This window comes from Bufo gargarizans, chromosome 8 (assembly GCF_014858855.1).
Source record: "Bufo gargarizans isolate SCDJY-AF-19 chromosome 8, ASM1485885v1, whole genome shotgun sequence".
NCBI classification, from domain to species: Eukaryota; Metazoa; Chordata; class Amphibia; order Anura; family Bufonidae; genus Bufo; species Bufo gargarizans.
The window spans coordinates 77,783,293-77,809,141 of NC_058087.1; the positions used below are offsets into that span (position 1 = coordinate 77,783,293).

The 25,849-nt window shown below is 41.2% G+C and overlaps 1 protein-coding gene across 3 annotated transcripts in view; it reads right to left on the reverse strand.

Moving 5' to 3' along the window:
• RAPH1 (Ras association (RalGDS/AF-6) and pleckstrin homology domains 1) overlaps nt 1-25,849 on the reverse strand; it is a 149,202-nt gene that overhangs the window by 2,679 nt on the left and 120,674 nt on the right. For 2 of the 3 annotated variants that reach the window (XM_044303572.1, XM_044303573.1), the window contains 8 exons: nt 23,304-23,463; nt 21,187-21,308; nt 15,246-15,311; nt 11,296-11,439; nt 9,882-9,992; nt 8,264-8,362; nt 7,594-7,714; nt 7,355-7,497 (listed from right to left, as the gene is read on the reverse strand). In XM_044303572.1, coding sequence (XP_044159507.1) covers nt 7,355-7,497; nt 7,594-7,714; nt 8,264-8,362; nt 9,882-9,992; nt 11,296-11,439; nt 15,246-15,311; nt 21,187-21,308; nt 23,304-23,463 — 966 coding nt within the window. Of the gene's footprint in view, nt 1-6,841; nt 6,912-7,354; nt 7,498-7,593; nt 7,715-8,263; nt 8,363-9,881; nt 9,993-11,295; nt 11,440-15,245; nt 15,312-21,186; nt 21,309-23,303; nt 23,464-25,849 lie in introns of all 3 variants that reach the window. The other variant, XM_044303574.1, reaches the window with a different exon arrangement.

Genomic DNA, 25,849 nt, shown 5'->3' on the forward strand with positions numbered 1-25,849 from the left:
TCCCATAGAAGTGAATAGGACGGCTTGCAATTACTGCTGCTCACCTCTGCGATGTCGACAGCAAGCAGGTAAACAATGAAAGGAAGGCATGCTGGCACAAGCGTAGCCTTCTCTTCTAATAACTGACCGGATTCCCGCCGATCTGATATTGATGACCTATCCTAAGGATAGGTTATCAATTTGAAAATCCCAGAAAACTCTTTACAATGTGCAGATCTTGGACATAAACAGTTACCAAACAATATGTCCAGAACTGGAAGCTAAACATCAGAGAACAGTTAAGCAGTACAGAACTACAGAAAGCATTACAAGTAAAAATAAAGGACATGGAAACATGAATGCACATCAGTGACTGATAGATGAAACCGCAGGGCAAAGACAAGTAAGGCTATGTTCACATTAGCTACTGAAAATTCTTTTTTCTAAGTTTTTATTTTCCTTTTAACAAAGGGAAATAGGGTTTGAAATACAGATGAACTGAAAGATTGTATCAGGTTTTTTCATGAATTTAGCAACATTAATTCTGAAACAAATGTGCACTGTCATCAGCGGTTTTTTTTTACATTAGGGTACTTTCACATTAGCGGCAGGGGACTCCGGCAGGCTGTTCCGGCGGGAGTTCATGTGTGCCCCCAGGACTGTCTCTCCGTCCCCATTGACTATAATGGGGGTGGGGGTGGAGTTCCGGCGGTGGCACGGCGAGAGGCAGACGGACTAAAAGTACAATGGGGACGGAGCGGCAGTCCGGGAACACGCGTGAACTAGTGGCAGGACAGATCTGACAGGCTGTTCACCCGCCAGAACAGCCTGCCGCTAGTGTGAAACTAGCCTTACATTGATGGCCAATGGGACAAAGGGTGTTGCCCAGTTGATATTAATGGGGTTGTCCAAGTTATGAAAAAATAAAAAAATTATAATTATATATATATATAAAAATAATCACTGTAAATTTGATGGGCAGCAATATATAACTGAGCCAAGCAAGTTTTAGGTAAAAAAAAAAAAAAAAAAAAAATATCTATTTCCTTATTTTCCTGGTTCTTTTCTAGCCCTTTGTTTACCTGCAATAACAACAATTTCTGCCCCTCCCCCTGCTCTGCAAAGGTAGTGAATAAGGGCACTTTCACACTTGCGGCAGAGGATTCCGGCAGGCAGTTCTGTCACCGGAACTGCCTGCCGGATCCGCCAATCCGGACGAAAACAGATGGCATTTGTCAGACGGATCCGTCTGACAAATGCATTAAAATACCAGATCCGTCTCTCCGGAAAAACGGATCCGTTTTTTTTTTTTCCCACAGATTTAAAAGGTCTGCCCATGCGCGGACAGGAACAACGGTTCCGTCAATGCGGCAATTTTAATGCCAGATACGGCACTAATATATTTCAATGGAAATTAATGCCGGCAAATGTTCAGGATTTTTGGCCGGAGAGAAAAATATAACATGCTGCAGTATTTTCTCCAGCCAAAAAACGTAAGAGGGACTGAACTGATGTATCCTGAATGGAATGCTCTCTATTCAGAATGCATTAGGATTAAACTGATCAGTTTTTTCCAGTATTGAGCCCCTGTGACAGAGCTCAATATCGGAAAAGAACACTAGTGTGAAAGTACCCCAAGTCTGCCCTGAGTGACATGTCTATCTGCTGGGAGACTCAGCAGCATGTCATGTCAGCTGTACAATGACACTGCTGATTCACAAAAAATCTTCCTCTACCTCTGTCAGCTCTTGTGCTCAGCATTTGTCTCCTCGCTACCTGCAGCTACTCAGGAAAGCCTTCAGCCCTGAGTCTGTGCTGCTGAAGGGGGTTAAGAATCCAGAGAGAGAGCAATAAGCAGCAGCCATCAGTGCAGGGGGCGTGGCCAGCACTGTGACGTCTGGTGTACAGACACAGATCTGCTCTGTCAGGCTTGTGCACCAAACATTATCAGAGCAGGGAGAGAAGCTGACATCACAGGTCATGTGACCCTCAGTGAAATCTGAGAAAGGAGCAACTACAGATGCAGTAAGTGCATGGTAAAGCTGTTACATTTGATTAGTTAGAAACATACAAAGAACATAAAAATAACTCGGACAACCCCTTTAACAAGAATGTATCTGTGGTGGACAGGATGTATACAAATTATCTTGTCCATCACAAATATCTATATAAAAGCAAATGCCAACCAATGCATTTCAAGGGTTTTTCAGGAGTTCAATATTGATTACCTATCCTCAGGAAAAGTCATCAATATCTGATTGTGGGGCACCCCCACCGATAAGCTATTTGAAGAGGCTGCACCACTCAATTGAGTTCACAGCCTTTTCCTAGGCCAGTCACAATACATTCATTAGTCATATAGCCTAGGCACAGTTCAGTCTCATTCATGTGAATGGAGCGGAGCTGCAATAACAAGCACAGCCGCTATATAAAGGGCAATGTTGGGCTTGGCAAGCTGTGAAGAGGCCACATTGCTCTTGGAAGCACCGCAGCCTCTTCAAACAGCTAATCAGTAGTGGTGTCGGGAGTTAGACCTCCACGATCAGGTCATCCATATCGAAACCTTAAAGACTGTGTGAAAAACAAAATCCCATTGAAATAAATTTAATCCATTGAGACCTCTGTTTCTGAATGCATTTTAGTCACAGAAAGATTAATGTAAACTTTGACAAAATCTGAAGGATGTGAACAGAGCCTAAATTGTAAAGAGAAATAGAGGAGGATGGTGAGAAGAGGCAAGTTAAGCAGAACATAACTGGCATTCCTACACTGCAAAGGAGGCCCTAGAAGAGATGTAGCATTCCCTCTGCAGCCAGTTGGAAAGAGAAGAGTAGTCCTCTGTGCCCCAGTATAAACTTTCTATTTGTATGTATTTTAGCCATTTTAAGCCTAATTTAGTCAATAGAGTGTACATCCAGATTCATCAGTAAATGACTGGTTCTATGCCTGCTGCAGAAACTGCACTCTTGGTGCAGGTCTCACATGTAATAAAAATGGAACTTTTATATAAGAGTATGTGCACTGAAGGCTCAGCAGCAGCTTAGCGGGGAGAGGGTCTGTGCAAGTCATGCACCATTCTACTATAACCTCAAACTACAGACCACCATTTATGTTTCTGAAGAAATATTATTTATGTACCAAGCAGAACCATTATCATCAGTTACTAATTTCCAGAGTTTTAAAACCTCCTCCCCAAGTGATCATCTCCGGATCTGAAATTGCAAGAACAGGACTGTTCATCTACAAGTAACTGGATTAATCCACAGCTTTCTATGGCAGATTTGTAACCCATGCGTTGTCTCCATAAATGTACTGACAAATGTAACCCCCACTCCCTGAAGTAGGCTGTCTTAGATGAAATATTAACACAGTACATATTTAAGTGGTTGTCCAAGTTATATGAAAACTTGGGCAACCCCTGTAAATGGCCTAAAATAACAAATTAATGCATACTCGCCTATTTTCTCCTCTGCTTCTTCCCTTGCTGCACTCCAGTCCTCCCCACTGGCTGATGCCAGCGATTGGCTGCAGAGGTAACTTTTGCACGGAATGTCACTGTTGCAGCCAAGTAGATGACATCAGCAGCAGGATGACCGGAGCGTAGCGCTCAAAGAAACAGCAGAGAAAACAGGCTTGTATCCATTCATTAGTCATTTTAGGCCATTTACAGGGCTTGCCCAAGTTGTTATACAATTCAGACAACCCCTTTAACATGTGGGAGCACAACTCAACTTATACCTCTCAAACCAATACACAAACCAATCTAAAGCGGAATTCCAGCTGAATTCTAAAAACTACTATTCAAGCCATTTAGATGCTTAATTGCTGTTTATTCTGTTCACTGTTGGTACTTTTTTTTACTATCTTTACAGTGCATATATACACTCACTGACAAAAAAACTAACAAAACAAAAAAAACGCACCCATATAGAGATGTCGGATTGCTGCAAAACGCATCCTGCAGTTGTGTCTGAGGCTGACATGTAAATGATTACAGGCAGTGTTCCCTGTAAGCTGAGCGCTCTGGAAAGCAGAGGATTAACAAGCCCAACAACAGCTTTAGGCTACTATCACACTGCCGTTTCTGGGTCCGCTTGTAAGATCCGTTCAGGGCTCTCACAAGTGGCCCAAAACGTATCAGTTCAGCCCCAATACATTCTGAATGGATAAGGATCCATTCAGAATGCATCAATTTGGCTGCGTTTGGTCTCCATAGTGTTTTTGAGGTGGTCACTAAAACGTAGCTTGCAGCGTTTTGGTGTCCGCCTGACAATGCGGAGCCAAAAGGATCCGTCCTGACTTACAATGTAAGTGAATGGGGACGGATCCGTTTTCACTGACACAATATGGTGCAATTGAAAACAGATTATTGATGTGGATCCGTCTGTGCAGATCTAAGACAGATCCCCACCGAACGCCAGTGTGAAAGTAGCCTTACCTGCGGCAAAGTTTGGAATTTTTAACTCTTTCAATTTCAGAAAACACAGTTTAGAGGGAATAGTGATTACAGGTGTGGTCCGACTAGATACTGGGTCTTGCCACAAGAGGGTGAAAAATTGCTTTCAAAGGATACTTTTGGGTAGTGTACCTCTTGTTGACAGATCAGTGACTGCGATGGGGAGCGTCAGTAGGCTGAGAGAAGCAGGATGGTCTTTTCTACAACTTGCCCACCATCTAGGCCGTTCTGACCTAGCTGTTAGGAGGCGTTGAGAGCAGTGTTTATGTGAAGGCACGCACACACGGCGAACCGGCTCCAGACGGCCCAGACAGACCACCAGTAAGGTGGCCGACAAGCACACCACCTTCACTACACACCCCTGTCTCTGCGCTTGGTGGAAGGAACTTTGGTGTTATGGCACCCCTTGCTTGCAGTGCTGTTGTGAATGAAAAACCTGGACTTCTAGAGACTGGAACCAAATCAGTGATGAATCCTGGTTCTGTCTGGGATCTGCCGACGCCCAGGTTACAGTATGGAGGCCTCGTGGCGTGCGGTTCTTTTGCTTTGGATCAGTATACTGCCCAAAACCCTGGCGTAATGAACCGGAGAGCCATTGCATATGACAGTCAGTCACCCCTAGTAGTGATACGATGGACACTAAGGGTACGTTGACAGAATGGATTTTGGAAAATCTGCTTACAAAATTCACGGTGGAATTTTCCATGTTTTTTTTGCGTTTTTTGTGTGCATTTTTGGCACGTTTCTAACATTTTTTTAACCAATGGGTGTTTACTTTAGCACAAAACTGCACTTTCAACGCATGGTTTTGGTTGAGTATGGAGCTGAATAGGCTTGCACTGTTCAATAGGAGGCGGACTCCACCACAAGATAGGGCATGCCACTTCTTTTTTTCCCATGTGGAAAAATAATCAAGTGCTGCTTCCCATTGAAATGAATGAGGGGCTGTTTTGAGTTGGAATTGACGCAAAATAAACGCCAGAAAAAAAAAAACGGTGTGAACTGAACCTAACAGCTCAGTGACTTGCAGGACCTCCTGCCTGCACATGTGTTACCTCTTATAGCAAGGCTTGAAAATTGCATTTTTTGACAGGATAATGCTCATCCACACACATCAAGGGTTTCCCAGAAACATCAGAATACACTTCCTTGGCTGCCTGGTATATCTGTAAAGAATAAATCAAGGCAACTGGACGTACTGTAGCTTTCTTGAAAACGTTTCACTCGTTCTTCCAACGAGCTTTCTCAATCCTGAATGACTGTACAAAAATTCTGGGAATAAATATGTAACTGAATCAACATCTGGTAATTATACCCAGCATTGGGTCAAAGGTGTTGATTCCATTATCCTAATTGGAGTCAGTAGGTGGTAAAGACTCAGAATTGAGAAAGCTCATTGGAAGAACGAGTGAAACGTTTTCAAGAAGTCTACAGTACGTCCAGTTGCCTTGATTTATTCTTTACAGATATATACCATGACCTGGATAAAGGAGAACCTTCACAGACACTTGGCTGCCTGGTCACCAGCATTTATGGGACCAGCTGGGACTCCAGCTTCAGCATCCTATGAGCGTGCAGGATCTAGAGGCCCAGCTCTGTGTCACCAGACACCGTAGGAAGCCTGTATTCTTCCACGCCCAACCGCATCTGTAGCCAAGCTCGAGGCAGCACAAAAGGGTACTAGAGCCTCCTTTCACCTGTACAGTTTTCCGTAATAAACCTATCCTTTCGCTCTAATATTGTAATCATATACATGTATCATCTTTACATTCACACATAGAAAGTTTTATTTGATTCCAACAACTCCTTCTTGGTGCCTTATTTTTTGTCAGTGAGTGTAGACGTCACCAGCAGACAAGCTTTGCATGTTCTCTATTGTCTGTAACTTATGTGGGTATTTTGGGTGTAACTCCACACATTTTGGCATAAAAAAGGTGAGACACAGACCACATGATGTCAAATGAAATCCAAGGCACTTGTGCTGCAAAATACTGTGGAGTTAAACCAACATATCTGGTACTAGTACTCTGTTCAATCTATTAATGTGAAGTTTTTCATGATACTAAGATAAAGGTGTGGAGTTTCTGATGTAATAAATTACCAGTACCATGGATATTTTTTTTAACGGATTGATCTGGACATATACAGGTCCTTCATAGGCACCAATGTTACTAATATGGTATGCTGGTAATAATAGTAATCTTTAATACAGACCAACATTTACACTAGAAAAGAATGATATTTGGGCAAGGAAAAATATATGTTAACCAGAAGCCGGGGGGTGTTTGTGTTAAGGTTCATATTTTCAAGAAAGGATTAAGGATTCTTTTCTTTTTTAGACAGTTAGTCTGGAAAATTCCTGTTAACAACATCCAGGTTAAATGTGCTTTTCATAGGACCCCTGACCTTAATACTGCCCCGTACAAATCGCTGTGGGCTTGATGGCCTTAGCCGAGGTGGGCTTCACATTTGGAACCTGGGACAATGAGGCAACAGGAGAAACACGAGCAGTGAAACAAAATGCGTGGCGACAGAACAGCAACATGATGCAAATGTGTATATGCTGACCCCATTCAAAAGAATTTCCCATATTACAATGAGATGTTCAAATATATATGACACTTTCGATTAAACATAGTTCGAGACTCAGATTGGGAAAATAATTGATTTACTGTCTCAAAGAGGTTTCAGCAATGGTCTACAAACTTGCCCAGTGGGATGACCACATGACAACAAAACAAATGGCAATGATCTGATATACTCTATGAGTGACACTATACAGTAATCTACATTATGGAATGGGAAATCAGGTATGGGGCACAGAAATTATAGTTGAAGAAACCAGCAGCCCGCAAGTCATGCAGCCTAGCTGCGCATGCCTTAATCTGTTAAATGGGCATTATCTGCAGGCGTTGCTACCTTGCTGGATTCCTCCAGCTGGGTTCCTCTCTTCCAGGCTTCAGAGAAGATCGAGCTCACGATGCTCTGGGAACGTACATGGCTGGTGGCCAGGGAATCAGACAGTCCACTATCTGACTGGTTTGAATGGTTTGACTGGGATTCTGTATAAGGAAAATAAATAGGATAAAAAAAACAACAACATTTCATAATAACTAAATGTAAATGGTAATGACTTGACATGGGAGCTTCCACTATACCTGGTAAACTAGAAGAGCTGGACCCAGATTTCATGCTGGAGCTGGACAAAGATGTCCAGTCATAAGCAGCTTCTGTCCTCTTCAAGGCCTCTTGATAATTGGTGTAAAGCTGCTTCCCATACTACAATGAAAAGAGTAGTGTCTGTAGGTTACAAAGACTCAACATGTAAAACACAATAGATGTAAAGTCAAAGTATCTAACTTTTTTTTTTTATACACATACAAGCAATTGACAACACACTTCTGCACAAGCTGATATACAGTTGATATAAAAACTTTGGACAGAGGTGCACAATGGTGTAGTGAATCTCTATTTGCTGGATGTTAATGTACGGCTTATTGCAGCATGTTACGTGAATATGCCTTCACATAAATGTGAGGCAACAATTGTAAAGAATTATTTTTCACTTCATTCTCGTGACTTGGAGCCACTTGCCCTGGGCAGTTCAGTGGCATGACCTCTGCTGCTTCTTTTGATGTCCGTTTACATGGCGTTCCCTTTAGATCGTGCAGGTAACATGATACAGAATGAGCATGCTGTCAGTAAACTGATCACTGCTTCTTTCACTGGGGCTGAATAAATCCGATGAAGACAATGGTCCTGGACACTTTTGCCCCTGGGCACATGTAAGAAGAGAGAGAAGGTCAGAAATGGGTTGACATAAAATACCTTTGCTATACGGATTCCATTAACCCACTGGTGCAATGTTCGGACATCATCGCAGCACAGATACTTGATATACTGAGACTTTTTCTGGATTTGTGGATGCTGTAAAAAAAATAAATGAATAACAATGCACATCATCTGTAGTAATTCGTGATGAGCGGCATGGGCAATATGAGTTTTTTTAGATATTTTGTGAATTTTTTGCATAATATTCGCAATAAATTCGCAAATTTGTGATCTCCAGTCATTTTATGTTCGCAATTGCGCAAATCGGCACTAATGATGCGCATATTTTGGGTGCAATACATACAACTTTCCATTTTATCAGGTCTGAGTAGATATTACTGATTGGTGCACTTATTGTTGTGGCATCACAGCACTATGTCTGTAGCATGTATGTATGTATGGACAGCAGAGAAACAGTAAGTCCTATCACACTACCTAACACCCTGCACTGGAGCCTATCAGCTACACTATATCACAATCTAACCTACACTGACTATCTGTATTACACATAAGTTAACTATCTAATGTAGTGTGGAAAGCACAGAGCTCAGCAATAACACTGCTGTCTCTGTCAGATCTGCAAAATACTGCATACAAGGGCTGCTGGGGAGGTTCTTATATAGTAAGGGGTAGGCAACTTTCCTATTGGTTGCTAGGGATGTTGCTAAGCTCAGACAAAGACACTGCAGCCTTCTCATTGGCCCACAAGCAAGAAAGGAGGTTACTGATGGAAATAAAACAAATAATATAATCTATAGCACTATATTCTACATCTTCGCGATAAAAATTTGCAATTAGAATATTCACAATCAACACTAGTAGTAATATGCACGGAATAGGTACTCTGACGACCCCTTACCTAAGCCGTAAAGGTTTTATTTTTATAAAAATATGATATAGTCTATTAGGATTAATAAAGATGCAGGTAGGGATTACATTTTTATGTATTTGTGCCCTATTTATAAAATGGCCATTCTTAGATATGCTTGTGCAGAATTTTACAAACAAGGTGACCAGATTTTAATCATCATCAAGTAATAAATATTTTTTCCTTCAGAAATTATATCTGAATGTTCACAAACCTTGAAAAAATATTCACAAAAAAACTAACATACAGTAAAAAGGAATTCATTAAACGTTGCAACAAGCACATTAAAGGAAAAAAGCAGAGGACTTATTGCAATGTGGTACCAGTTAAAAATGACAGCTGTTTGCATTAGTTGCACTAATTAGCGCATACAAGGATTTTGTTTCAATGAAGCCAAGTGAAAATGAATACAAAAAAGAGCAAATCAAATGAAAAGTTACTACGGGTAACTGCTAGACTAAGATTTCACCGTAGTGCTGTAATCCAATATCTTACCACTAGGTGGCAGTATATACACAAAACACTGGAGCTGAATGATGATGTAATGATGTAGAGAAGTACACTAATATGAAACTGAAGCCTCTGTGGCCAATAAATTTCCTTAAGTGTGAAATAAAACAAGCCCGTTCCTTCCCCAATAAAAAAAAAAAAGCTGTTTTTGCCAACAAGATTAGAGGAATGTGTTGCATAATCTTAGGACATTCCAGCCTATGGGGTTATTACAGAGCACCAGTAATAAAACGTTACCTTTAATACTAGGCAGTAGTCTGTAGGAGCTTTGTACTTGCTCCGGTACTCCTGACCATAGTAAACATTGACATGATCCAGCTGAAGGAAGCAGACAAGGTCTCGAGATGCCTAGCAAGAAGAATGCACGGTTAGAATAGCAGCAAGTACACAAATTAAACAATAAGGAGCATATCAATGTGCTTCCCAAGCAGACAAAAGCCATCAGCCTTAAACCTAATGGCAGTGTAACTGAATTATTCATAAAAAATATTCTCAAAGTACTAAATATATGTATATTGTCTACATAATTTAAAGTGTTACATGAACACTGTGCAAATAACAGCACAGTCTGGGGGAAGGGCTGGGACCTCATCGATACAGATTTCAGTAGAACTGCTGGGTCATTTCAAGTTACTGACCCATTGTTGTGCTAAGCAGGTCTGTCACCAATTTACGGCGCTCTTAGGGCACCATAAAACTGGTGACAGATTCCCTTTAAGAGTTAATTATGTGTTTGATACACCTAAATATGTTTTACCCGATCAATAAAAATTGATCCCTGAGGCAGATACTAAATTAAACCCAAATTTGCCTTCTAAAGTGAATACCCACTCTGATTTCTTTACCCGATTATTGCCACAATTCTGTGCAGATTCCTCTATAGAGGGCAGTTACAAAGCTCCAAGTTTCCTACATTGACTATTCTAGCTGCCAGCAGCCACATCTAGGGGGACATTTGGAGATTCATACATATGTCTGATAGATGTAGGGGATCTCTAGAACAGGGGTCCACTAGAAGCATAACTGTTTCCGTGACCCCTCCAAATTGTCTATTCAATCACACCCTGCATGCGGCGGCCAGAGGCCACGTTAAACGCGTTGGGGGGGGGGGGGGAGGACCCAATTCTAGAGAGAGGTGCAGGTTTCAGAGGGCCCTTTAGATATGCCCAAATGTCTAAGATTAGGATAGAGGATAACTATTAAATATCAGTGAGGGACCTACTAATAACTAGAACGGGGGCCCCTAAACTGAACAGAGTGGCTGGTTGGCAATGCAGGAGGCCGCTCCATTCATTTCTATGGGAATTAGAGATAGCCAGGCACTGTACTCTGTTATCTCCAGAAATCCCATAGAAATGAATGGACTGGCCATACGCATGTTTGACCGGCCACTCTGTTCATTTCAGGGGGCTGCAAGAGGTAGGGAACACTCGTTCTCGTGATCAGTTGGGGATAGGGGATACATTAATCTAACTGGAATACCCCTGTAGGTTCCTGCCTGCTGTTGCATTGAGGTAAAGCAACCTGAAAACAGGTTTGTACGTAAGACACCAGCTGAGGTATGTGACATATGAGGAGTCCCCAGGATCATGGATGCCTTGTCTAAATCCGTAACTCTGGCTCCATTTACTGACAGCTACATGTTCCTCACCTTTGCTTTCCCTTTTGGTACATAGTAAATACCAGATGCTCTGAGTAGGAAATATCTCTTCTTCCAGGACTTCTTTCCATCATCCTTCAGCCACAGGACTCCCTCTATTTCCGGGACAGTTACTGAACTACCACAGAAGCATTCCTGCAGACAAAAGACAGAATTTAAACAAATCCAGACACTTTTGTGTCTGTTCTGTTCCCATTGAGCACTCCCGCATAGCCGAATTGCTGTCAGTTTAAAGAAGAGTACGTGAGACGCTCTCTCAAATAAAAAAAAAAACTGACATGTGTCTACCATGTGGTGCAAGGGAGCGACTAATGCTGGATCAAAGACATTCCCAGTCATGTGCTTTTTTTATGAGGAAGAGGACAGAGGCATTTATCCCCCCGAGAATACAAGACTTTATCACACCATCTACATTTAATATCCTCACCAATAAGGTCCTTAACCCATTGCTTGGAGTTAAGGACATAGTGTTGTTGTTGTCCTATGTTTAACATATACTTGGGGAGGGGGGATTCAAAAGCATAGTATATTACGCTTTTCCATCCTGAAGAGTCCAGCAAAAAAGCACATGCGTTAAACTGATGTTTTTCTTTACAATGGAAAAGCATTCACCTAAGGTGTCTAATGTACAGTGCCTTGAAAAAGTATTCATACCCCTTGAACTTTTCCATATTTGTCACGTTACACCCACAAACTCAATAGAAGTTTATTGGGATTTTGTGTGTTAGACCAACACAAAGTAGCAAGTATTTGTGAATTGAAAAGAAAATGATACATGGTTTTGATTTTTTTTTTATAAATAATCAAAAAAGTGTTGCGTGCATTTGTATTCAGCCTCCTGTAGTCTGTTACCCTAAATAAAATCCAGTGTGACAAACTGCCTTCAGAAGTCACCTAATTAGTAAATAGTAGAGTCCATCTGTGTGTAATTTATAGTCAGTTATTTATTCTAATTCTAAAGATGTTCTGTGAATTACTTAGAGGTTTGTTAGTGATCAAACAGTATCATGAAAACCAAAGAACACACTGGACAGGTCAGGGATAAAGTTGTGGAGAAGTGTAAAGCAGGGTTAGGGTCTAAAAAAATATCCCAAGCTCTGAACATCTCGCAGAGCACTGTTCAATCCATCATCTGAAAATGGAATAAGTATGGTACAACTGCAAACCTACCAAGACATGACCACCCACCTAAACTGACAGCTGTCCACAGGCCAACTATTAGTCGTGTGCTCCACAAATCTTTACGGAAGAGTGGCAAGTAGAAAGCCATTTTTGAAAGCAAGCCATAAGAAGTCATGTTTGCAGTTTGCCACAAGCCATGTAGGGGACACAGGAAACATGTGGAAGAAGGTGCTCTGGTCAGATGATTCCAAATTTGACCTTTTTGACCTAAATGCAAAAAAGGCAACATGTGGCGGAAAACTAACACTGTACATCGCCCTGAACACACCACCCCCACCATGAAACATGGTAGTGGCAGCATCATGTTCTGGGGATGCTTTTCTTTAGCATGGACAGGGAAGCTAATCAGAGTTGATGGGAAGATGGCTGGAGCTAAATACAGGACAATCCTGGAGGAAAACCTGGTACAGGCGGCAAAAGATTTGAGACTGGGATGGAGGCTCACCTGGCAGGACAGCGATCCTAAACATACAGCCAGAGCTACAATGGAATGGTTTAGATCAAAGCATATTCAGATTTTAGAATGGCCCAGTCAAAGACTAGACTTAAATCCCATTGAGAATCTGTGGCAAGACTTGAAAATTGCTGTTCACAGTTGCTCTCTATCCAATCTGACTGAGCCTAAGCTATTTTGCAAAGAAGAATGGGTAAAAATGTCAGCCTCTAGATGTGCAAAGCTGGTAGAAACAAAAGATGTGCAGCTGTAATTGCTACAACAGTATTGACTCGGGGCTGAATATAAATGCACACCACACTTTCCAGATTTTTATTTTATTAAACATTTTGAAAACCATGCATCATACTTGTTACTTTGTGTTGGCCTATCACATAAATCCCAATATAATACATTTAAAGCCTCATGCACACGAACATATTTTCTTTCCGTGTCCGTTCCATTTTTTTTGTGGACCGTATACAGAACCATTCATTTCAATGGGTCTGCAAAAGAAAATGGAAGTTACTCTGCGTGCGTTCCGTTTCTGTTGAGCAAAAAATAAATAAAAAATAGAACATGTCCTATTATTGTCTGCATTACGGACAAGGATAGTACTATTCTATTAGTGGCCAGCTGTTCCATTCCGCAAAATACGGAATGGACACGGATGTCATCCATATTTTTTGCGGATCAGTTTTTTGCGGACCACAAGATACATATGTTCGTGTGCATGAGGCCTCAGTTTGTGAGTGTAATGTAAAAAAATGTGGAAAAGTTCAAGGGGTAAGAATACTTTATTAAAGCGTTATATATGTCACACGATGATAAATGGGACATAAACATTATGTGAACACAGCCTTACACTGCTAGCGGAATTCAATTTATCCTCTCTGAAGTATGAAGTAGAGAAAAATGATTGAATTCACAAGAACATAACATATTTGACTATCTTATCCAGGACACAGCTACACACACTACGAAAAAATATACCCTACCCCATTATCCCTGAAGAACAGAGGGTTTTCATTTGAAGACTGGTTTCATATCCCAATATACTTAAGATTAAAAGGCTGGATTCTCAAAAAGTTTTTATTTACCTCTTGGCTAAATAACTTTTTGCAACTAGTACATCTGTTCAGCTTAATATTAAAACCCTGACAGGCGAAGACATAACCTTTTATCCACAGCTCCTTCCCTGTGATATTCTATTTTGTTGGCACACCATATCGTTAACACGTTGCAGCTGTTCTTTATAATTTTTGAATTTTTACTTCTGAAAAGTTAATAAAAGTCTGTTTGCCAGACGAGCAACAATCGGACAGAGAAGTTGTAATTTAACTGCGTGAATAAAGCATAGACACCGTTCTGTCCTTGATATCCAGATGGGCTTCTTCCCCATATTTCAGCAGTATTGATTTGCTGTATACTCTTGGTTATCTTGGGCTAGGTTTCCCTTTGTCACCTTTTTTTTTTTTGTTAAGGGTTTAAATAAAGTAGAAGAATTTAATACAATATTAACTGCTGTGCCTATGTGTACATGAAGGTACTAAAAATGACTGATAGTTTTTCCAACCAACACAGTACAATGTCATGTATAGAAATGAGGCTGTAACTATACAGGTAGGATTTATTTTTTTACAGTGATGGAAAGGGAATACAAGACTTGCATTTGCCACACTAATAACTCAGTCAAGGCCATTTGAATTAAGGGGACATATAACCCTTTACAAGTGACAGCCCATCTTCTAGATAGGCTTGGATCTGACACCCTCCAGTACCTCTGATGCTGGAAGTGCACAGCTCTGTCCACCGCATAACGGACCGAGCGCGGTACTGTCTGCACCAGAGCTACTGCAGAACAGCGCGTCGGGGGGCGAGATGTCAGGTGCCCGGCAATCAGTTAGTGTTTGCCTATCCTGAGGACAGGCAATCACTTGTAAAGGGTTGGACAACTCCTGCAAGGAATATAAATAAAGAAAAACTACAGATAAAACAGAATATCCTAACTAAGACGTCTTACGGGTTGTACTGACAAATACAACACACGTGCTTAGGGCTACTTTAACAAGAAATGGCAGCAGGGCCTGGGATACCTTTAGGAGGCCATAAGGAAGTGATGGTTTTCAGAAGATATAAAGAGCGAAGAAGGAAACGGTGAAAAGTAGATCTAAAGAGGTGGATGAAGAAGGTCAGCTGGATTCACACATACTAGGATTGCTGTTTGCCAATTGCTATAATGTGCTGAATGGAGGGAAACATTTATTGACAGAATGAGAATAACTTGAATCAATGGTCACAAACCTGTTAGAATACCGACACTCACCTCTAATAAGACTTCCTTATTTCTGTCAGCCATCTCAGAAGTCTCTTTCCTTCCTAAAAGATAGTTCTGAAATAGAAAATTATTCATTACCAAAAGGAGTGATGACTCACTGCTCCATCAGAGTCAGTCGGCATTTTGGAAGAAAGATTAAGCAAAAGTATAAATTATTTATACAGCTACCCACACAAGCAATATGCCCATTCAACTGTTCTCTACAAGCTGGATTCTGTCTTTTCACAGGTTAGCACAGCAGCCAGCGGGAATCAGTGGATACCCAAAGATTCCTCACACAAGTCAACAGGGCACGAGGGCAGTTTTAGGTAGTACTGGACTTAACATAACCTTTCATTCTAAACTATCCGGGGGGGAGGGGGGGGGGGGGGGGCATTTAGCCCTTATACTGGATGATGTAGGAGACTCCAATGAAAAGACTGATCTGAGGTAGTACTCAAAGAAAATACAAGAAAGATATAGGACACTACAGTAAACTATGGCAAGTCTGTTTTTTTGCTACAACTGGTAACTGCCCTGTATATTTCTAAGGCCTCACACACGGCTGTTGTGCGACCGTTCCGTGCACTGGGGACCGCAATTTACACGGGCAACATCCGTGCAGCGGCCAGGATGGATTGAGACCTATTTAACTTGAATGGGTCCGTGATCCGTCCGCACCGTAGTGCTTCCGTGCATCCGTTCCGCACCGCAACTCCGGATTGTGTACCCATTTAAGAGTCATTTATGGGTCCGAATCCCTGATGCGGGGAGCACACGGCTAGTGCCTGCATATTGTGGACCCGCTGTTTGTGGGCCGCTATACGGCCACGGCCGCGTGCATGAGGCCCTAATACGGATCTTTATTCAGGTTCTTACACAATCGTTACTTTATAACATTGGCTTATTTTTTCTGTACTAATCATGGTCCACAACACAGAAGAATTGGCAAGCTGCTTAGACGGCCCTCATTCTACCCACTGTGTGCCTTTCGGAAGCTCAATAACCTCGTTCATTCAATTCGCCTTAACACATTCCCCACTGCATCATTCCCAGACACTCCTCCTCAGCACTTCTGGTGATTTCTGGACAGCTTTGTATCTGGTCCTATGCAATGTGCTGTTCAAGCTTCATTATATTATTACAGTGGTTAATGCTCATGAACACAAAACTGTTTGCTTATCTTATCAGATCCTTAAGCACATTTGCATGTAGTGCAGCATTTTCAGTTGCAATTTAACTCTATTTATATGTTTTTTTTCTATTAATATGAATATTACAGTTTTGACAGATGAATTAGATGTGACATTTTTACCTACACATGAAAGCATGTACATACAAATACTTTCTTTAATAAAACTATAATTGTTCTGATGTACTGAAAAATAGTGCAGGTAAAGATGTATCAAACATTAAGGATTTTACTCCAAATAACAGAATTTCGCTAATTTTTTCTTTTTTGAAAAGTAGGGATAAAAGAACGCGCATTACAAATTGAGTTTTTAACATATACCGGATTCATTAACAGGTTGTGCCCTCTGGGTGCATGCTGCCCTGGGGGAATGGCTGTGCGGACATTACACACAACAGCAAAAAAATTAAAAGCAGATAAACTGTCACTTTTTAACAGACTTTTCACTGATGTCTTTCTGAAAAACGGATGTTTAAAATGTAAAAAAATTAACTGTTGTGTGAATAACCCCATAGACTACCATTATGCTGTCCGCAAAAATGCGGATATGTTTTTTTTTGCGGACAGTTCAGCATGTCCGTAAAAAAAAAAAAAAAAAAAAAAAAAAAAAAAAAGGATAGCATTCAGTATTTTTGCGGACCCATAGACTTCAATGAGGCCATGTCCTGATTTTCACAGACAAGTATAGGACAGGTTTAATTTGTTTTGTGGAACCGTGGAATAGAAAAGGGCCCCATAGAAGTGAATGGGTCAGCATCTAATCCGCAAAAAAACGGATCTGCATTTTTGCGGATAGCATACGTCTGTCTGAATGAGCCCTAAAACAGATGTGTGTCCGTCACACGTCCATTTTTTACTGCCATGTGAATGTAGCCTTAAAGGGAACCCGTCATCAACTTTATGCTGACCGTACTGAGGGCAGCGTAAATAGTGACAGAAATGCTAATGTCAGCGATGTCACACATCAGCTAAAAGTAAGTGGTTGCTGAGAACCAGCATCATAGTCATTGCAGCCCAGGCCTTGAAAAGAGTCAAATCTACCTGAGAAGAGTCATGGTTATTCATGAAATCCTGCTCACCTGCTGATGACTGACAGCCTTCTCCCTAGTTTTCTCCCTTCCTCTCTAGGAGAGAACTGCCAATCATCAGCAGACGGGGAGAGAGCAGGAGATTATGGATACCTCTGACTCTTCTCAGGTAGATTTGACTCTTTTCCAGGCCTGGGCTGCAATGATTATGATGCTGGTTCTCAGCAACCACTTACTTTTAGCTGATGTGTGACATCGCTGACATCAGCATTTCTGTCAGTACTTTATACTGTCCTCAGTACGGTCAGCATAAGGTTGATGACTGGTTCACTTTAAAGGGGTTGTCTCACTTCAGGAAATGGCATTTATGACGTAGAGGCAAGGCACTTACTAATATATTATGAATGTCCATATTGCCTCCTTTGCTAAATTGATTCATTTTTACATCACAATATACACTTGTCGTATTCCAGTAGTTACGACCACCCTGTAATACAGCAGCGGTGGCCGTGCTTCGACACTACAGGAAAAAGCATCAGCCGCTGCAGCGGTGGCCATAACCCCTGGATAGGAGCAGTGTATAATGCAATGGAAAAATGAATCCATCCAGCAAAGGAGCCAATACGGACAATCACAATACATTAGTAAGTGCCTTGTATTAACCCCTTTAAGAAACTGAATTCCTCATTATTCAATTAGGATAAGAAAAGGGGCTGCAGCAAAATTCTACCCGGATATGAAGGCCACATGATTCTGCAGGTAAAACAGATATAACCTTCAAAATCGTGTGGCTACTGACTACCACATGCAGCTGGGGATTCGACTGCATGTGCTGCCGCGTGTTTCATCTCTTTTGTTTTTTACATTTTTATTGAATATTAAAAAAAAATTATATATATGTTTTACAATAACAAACCCCTGTCACCAGCTTCTTCTCTATTTTAATATGGTGTAACTGGAGAAGGTAATTAAGAGGAATAAAGCCTAATGAAGCAGTAGGCATTAGCAGGAAATGGAAGCATTTTTGGCTCGATACATAATAGCCATCTTTGCAGAGACATTTCATTACAGGGATGGGACGCAAGATTACAGTGTGGTTTGCGTGTCACAAAAAACAGAAATGATGACTCAATTGTACAACAAGAATGAGGATTAAATAGAAAAGAAAAAAAAAGACATAGCCGTCTTTATTCCTAATGATCTTATTGGAACAACCAAATAGAGCAAGCAGCTGTGCGAAAGTCAAAAACGCTTTGCTCTAAGCAGAACTATTCTATTATAGTGTAGCAGCTTTTTCTTACTGCGGCCTTGCAGAACAGCTTCATATAATGTGTCTTTCCGGCAAGCGGCCTCATTGTTCTGTAAGCCACAATCACACAAGCCTTGAAAACTGGCTGATCATGAACATGTGCATTAACCGCTCTTCAAATGTACGGAGCTGCTGTTCTCTAGACATTGCAGGTGTCAAGGTAATTAGAAAGTCCTAAGCCCCTGGGTGCTTGACAGAGATTAGTAGAAGGGAACTTATAATTACTCATGCCAGAATATGTGCTCTCATCCATTTATACAGAAATTCATGGTATAGCAGCACTTCAATAGGAAAGTACCTCGGTGCTGCATGGAGGATGACTAACCAGCTATTACAAAGCCAGTATTGACTGGCCATTTTTCGACGGAGGTCTGATTCAGCGGAGGCAGTGGAATTTCAATGTGCACGTTCACATAAAATAAAGAAGCCTTTCAAGGAATTTAATAGTTATCTGCCGAGAACCAGATATCTCATGACAGGTTTTAGCAGGCAGATCAAATGGTGTTTTCTCCAAAAGAAGAAAAAAAATGAGCTGAAAGCAATATTCCAGAATACATTTCTGTATACAGTGGATTCGGAAAGTCTTTAGACCCTTTTGCTTGCTTTTTTTTTTTACCATTTATTATGTTGCGGCCTCGTGCTAAAATAAAAAAAAGTAAACATTTTCCCGGTCATTCTGCACCTAATCCCACTTAGGCCACTTTCAGACGAGCGAGTTCCACGCTCTGGACTCCCACCACGAGTATGCAGCAGCTCCTGTCCTGACCTCTCAGCACTCACAGGTTCACATAGCATTATAGTGATTTACAGTTCTAGAATGTATTGGATAACACTGACTTTACTAAGGCCCTCCCCCTCCCTTCCTTCCCAAATTTACTTAGTTTGGTAGGATGCCCAGTCATAGGAAGAGTCCTGGTTGTTCCATTTAATAATTATTGAGGCCACTGTGCTCTTGGAAACTTTCAGTTGTCCCCTTTCCAGATCAGTGCCTTCATACAATCCTGTCTCTAATTCTCTACAGGCAGTCCTTTCCTCTTTTTGCTTTATCTGTGAGACCTCATAGACAGGCTGTCGCTTTTCAAATCATGTCCAATCAACAGAATTTACCACAGGTGGACTCCAATCAAGGTGTAGAAAGAAAAAAGGGCAGCCCCCAGAGCTAAATTTCAAATGTCATAGTAAAAGGGTGTGAATGCTTATGTCCATGTGAAATTTAAGTTTTTATTTTTGAATAAATTTGCAAACATAAAAATTCTATTTTCACTTTCTGATTATGGGGTATTGTGTTCATTGATGGGAGAAAACTTGATTTTCTTTTTACATTTTAGCACAAGATCACAAAATAACAAAATTTAAAAAAAGTGAAAGGGTCTGAAGACTTTAAGAAAGCACTGTATATAGTGGGGACTATGGATGCGTTGTCCTGAACATGCAGATCTAGCTGCATTTATTTTGAGATTGCAGTTCCCATGAATATTTTAATGACTTAACACTGGTCATGTATAATTAAAGTTGAGCTCCAACTTTCAACCACTTGAAACCTCGCATCTGCATATTCTGTGATATTACACTGATGGCCTATCCTTGTACTGCAGCTCTTCAAAGTATGGTAATACTCCAGAAAACCAGTTGAAATTCCTGGTGTTGTCAGAACAATACTGGCACTGGTAAACTCACCTGCACTGTGAAAGGAGACTTAAAGGGATGCGGATGTACAGTAAAGACCCACAGATGCCTTTGGGCACCACATCTGAAATCTGCGTAATACATATATTGTATGAGCCCTTAAAGGATCGATCCAGAATAATAAAAATGTGGCAGAAACCAAGGGACATGCTAAAATAATAGAATAAGTATAACTTGTCTGGAAAACTTGGTGCCCCTCCAGAGCTCCCGTCTCTCTGTTGCTCATGATCACCCACATAGGACTGCCGCAGCCAATCACAGTACACCAATTGGCTGCAGCGGTCACAACGTTATCACCGCAGCACAGAGTCCAGCAGGAGCGGTGGAGCGATGTGTGTAATACTCTCGTTATTGCTAGCACAGTCACTGCTGCCATGACAGCCCCTTTAATTGAGGGTTAGCGGGAATATTTTTACCAATGCTTCACTTTAAATTTTTTATGTTAATTCGTACTAAGAAAGTAATTGAATGATGTGTTTGCTTTTCCGTCATTGCTGTTCAAGGTGATCTTTTTTATATTCTTTCAGTAGATTTTTACAGTTAGTGTTTCTTATATACAAGGGAACAGCAGTTTTCTAATATACTTCTACTATATAAGAAAGGCCTTAAAAAAATATACACATGTTTTGTCCATGAAGCAAATGCTATACTCCTATATGAAATAACTGTTGGTTATATAGATCTGTAAGTGCAGGTTCACCAATGGTGATGTTTTTTGATTAGCTTTAGTCTTACTTGTGGATTTTTGAACAAAGCATATTTCTCAATGCGCTCCACAAACATCAGCTTGTTCTGGCTATCCCGAGTCCAGTTCAATAAGTTCTCAACTAAATTTTCATGATCTTCAAAGATACGATCTGTGAGGAACACAAAGTTATATCAATATAATATTATCTGTGGTTTGTAACAATAATGCATTTAATAAAAAGACCTTCTCCAACCGTCCAGCCCACACCATTAACCAAGCTGTCCTACAAGGTGACTACATGAAAGAACGAAGTTGTGCTGCTCTTGTTATTACTTCAGCAATTACTGAAAATGAGACGTGGGGTTGTAATAAAATAGCAAAATTGCAGCTCTGCTGTTAATTAAACATATGCTAAAAATGTGTTGAAGCTTAACATACAAGCAATACATTCCGCAGGGGACAAGGATTAACTAACCGCTCTGAATAGCTGTGGCAAGTTAATATAATGAAGACCGAGCGACTGGTGCTGATGATTTGCTGCATTTTCCTTAATTACATCATTCATGGTGTATGAGAAGAAAATTAAACCATTTTATTTGGATTATAGAAATAGTTCCACTATTTTAAGGAATAAAAATTAATTACAGAAAAAATAAAAATCACAAATACAAGCTTTTTATATGAAATCTCTACAAATGCTCCTGAACTTGCTTACTTAAACACTGTGCTACTTTCTCCTTTCCAAACTATCAGAAAAAACTATGGATTAAGTGGTGATGTTAAAGGGGTTGTCACTTCAGCAAATGGCATATATTATGTAGAGGGAGTTAATACAAGGCCATTACTAGTGTATTGTTATTGTCCATATTGCCTCCTTTGCTGGCTTGAATAATTTTTCAACAATATTAGGCTGCTTTCACACTAGCGTTCGATCGGATCCGTTCTGAACGGATCCGATCATATTAATGCAGACGGAGGCTCCGTTCAGTACGGATCCGTCTGCATTAATAACTTAGAAAATTTTCTAAGTGCGCAAGATGCCTGAGCGGATCCGCTTGAAGATTGAGCCATATGGTGACCTCTTCAAGCGGATCCGTTCCCATTGACTTACATTGTAAGTCTGAACGGATCCGCTCGCCTCCGCACGGCCAGCAGCGTTCAGCTGTCCGCCTGGCTGTGCGGAGGCGAGCGGAGCGGAGGCTGAACGCCGCCAGACTGATGCAGTCTGAGCGGATCCGCTCCATTCAGACTGCATCAGGGCTGGACGGCTGCGTTCGGGTCCGCTCGTGAGCTCCTTCAAACGGAGCTCACGAGCGGACCGACGAACGCTAGTGTGAAACTAGCCTTATACACGCCTCGTTTCAATGGTCATGACCACCATGACCACTCTGGAATCCAGCAGCGGTGGCCGTGCTTGCACAATATAGGAAAAGACACCCGCCTATGTGCTGTCCCATGGTCCTGGCCACCAGAGGAGCTGGCGCGTTTTCCTATAGTGTGCAAGCACGACCACCACTGGTGGACTGCAGGGTGGACTGCAGGGTGGGTGTAACCATGGAAACGAGCAGTGCATAATGTAATGGAAAAATGCATCCAGCCAGCAAAGGAAGCAATATGGACAATCACAATACATTAGTAAGTGGCTTGTACTAACTTTCTCTACATGATAAATGCTATTTGCTTAAGTGAGACAACCCCTTTAAGAGCAGCAGTACATAATGGCTCTCAGGTGTAAAAGTGTCAGTGTTGTCCACAGTAGCGCCCAGTTTTCAGGGAGTAGTCTGGTGGCTATAAGTAATAAGGACAGTGCTTTCCAGAACAATATTTGCGCATGAAAGTGAATGTATCCTTAATGGACCACATAATCCAAAAGGTCACAAAATACAGTTTTCTTAAGCATTTGCTTCACCTTCTACCATATTCATTGTTTCTTCCAGTTTAATGATAAACAGTGTATGAGCTGTTAAGAAGTGCAAGCGACAACTGCTCTGAGAAAATGTCAGATAGGTTGTCACTTCTCAAGTCCATTTAACCGTTGATGCAATAAAGTAAACAGAAAATATTTACTCTGTCAATACGAGACACATATGAGAATTTACAGATACCTGGGAGGCATCTTCCAATACTCTGTATATTTACAGCTGTGTAAAACTGATCTACTAACCCATTTGTAGCTCAGAAATGGTCTCAACTAGTGACCAATCCAGGCTGTATCCACAGTGGGATTTGTCCATCAAGTTGTCCAGGACCTGGCGTACTGTTTGCCTCTCGTCCACCATCATTGTCTTGGAGCTGTCATCTGACATGTGCACTCGGATCACCAGCTGCGGAGAGGGTGAAATAAGGGGATCAGTGATATTGAGTGCAGGAGATGCTGGGACTTTCCACAATGTTCATAAAATATGGAACATCGGTTAATACACATATTTATTGATATAATACCATAGGCCTAACTAACTGGGACAAAGTCCTCAAAAAACAAAATGTGAGAGGTACATACCTTATGGGAATAAAGATTAGGGAACAAGAAAAAAACAATGTGGATAAATATAACTGTAAAGAAAGCAATAAATGACAAACAGAAAGCATAAAAAAAAAAAAAAAATCACTAAAACAGGAGGGTAACGGGTATATATATATATATATATATATATATATATATATATATATATATATATATATATAAGCAGCCAAACTAGAGACCGAGAGATCAATTGCCAAAGAGAAGATAACTAACCCTAAAATGTTCAATTATGTAAATGGTAAAAAGAATAAATCTAAAGGTGTTGGCCCTTTACAGAGTAATGAGGGGGAGTTGCAGAGAGCAATGAGGAGAAAGCAAAGTCATAAAATATTTTTTTCTCCACTGTATTCACTAAAGACAATAAACTGTCAGATGAAATGCAGAATGTAAAAGTAAATTCCCCATTAAAAGTGCCCTGTCTGACCCAGGAAGAAGATTAAAATAGACAAATAGCCAGGACCGGATGGCATACACCTCTGTATCCTAAGAGAATTAAGTAATGTCATAGCTAGACCCTTATTTCTGATATTTAGGGACTCTATACTGACAGGGAGTGTTCCACAGGATTGGCGCAGGGAGTGTTCCAGGCACAGAGCCTGGAAACTATAGGCCGGTAAGTTTAACATCTGTCGTGGGTAAACTGTTTGAAGGTTTTCTAAGAGATGCTATTTTGGAGTATCTCAAGGAAAATAAGCAAATAGTGCAAGTGCTCGGTGCTACGTGCTCGGGCTCAGACATGTCCTTGAAGCAGGATATGTTGGCTAATCTCAAAATTTTTGCAGATGACACTAAACTGTGTAAAGTAATTGACAGGGAAGCTACAGATGGATCTGGATAGATTGGAGGCTTGGGCAGAAAAGTGGAAGATGAGGTTTAACACAAAATGTAAAGTTACGCACATGGGAAGGAAAAATGCAAGTCACCCGTACATACTAAATGGTAAAACACTGGGTAAGACAGCTGCTGCCAAGGCCAGTTAGATAGTGGGTTCAATCAAAAGGGGCATAAATGCTCGTGATCAGAACATAGTGATACCACTCTACAAATCATTAGTCAGACCACACTTGGAGTACTGTGTACAGTTCTGGGCTTCTGTGAACAAGGCAGACATAGCAGAGCTGGAGAGGGTCCAGAGGAGGGCAACTAAAGTAATAACTGGAATGGGGGGACTACAGTACCCTGAAATAAAATTTGGGTTATCCACTTTAGAAAAAAAAAAAGACAAGGGGAGATCTAATAACCATGTATAAATATATCAGGGGTCAGTACAAAGATCTATCCCATCATCTATTTATCCCCAGGACTGTGACTGTGACGAGGGGACATCCTCTGCGTCTGGAGGAAAGAAGGTTTGTACACAAACATAGAAGAGGATTCTTTACGGTAAGAGCAGTGAGACTATGGAACTCTCTGCCTGAGGAGGTGGTGATGTTGAATTCACTAAAGGAGTTGAAGAGGGGCCTGGATGTATTTCTGGAGCGTAATAATATTACAGGCTATAGCTACTAGAGAGGGGTCGTTGATCCGGGGAGTTTTTCGGATTGCCTGATTGGAGTTGGGAAGGAATTTTTTTCTCTTTAAGTGGGGAAAATTGGCTTCTACCTCAGAGTTTTTTTTTTGCCTTCCTCTGGATCAACTTACAGGATAACAGGCCGAACTGGAAGGACAGATATCTTTTTTCGGCCTTATCTACTATGTTACTATGTAATACTAGATTATACAGCATGATAACAATCTGGACAATGTTCTGGTAATGTGCTATACAATTTAGGGTACTTTCACACTTACGGCAGGACGGATCCGACAGGCTGTTCACCCTGTTGGATCTGTCCTTCTGCTGTTTCGCCGTGCCGCCGCTCTGTCCCCATTGACTATAATGGGGATGGGGTGGCGCTACGGCGCAGTACGGCAGTTCGCGGCTAAAGGCCGCCGGACTAAAAAGTCGGACATGCAGGACTTTTACCTTTTGCCGTGCACTGCTGTACCGCGCCGGAGCGCCGCCCCCGTCCCCATTATAGTCAATGGTGACAGAGCGGCAGTCCGGTGTAAAAGTGGAAGGACGGATCCGACGGGGTGAACAGCCTGTGGGATCCGTCCTGCCGCAAGTGTGAAAGTACCCTTATAGGCTTTCAATGTAAATAAATCCAGTTGTGTGCTGCATGATGTGGAATATACCTCAATTTTTA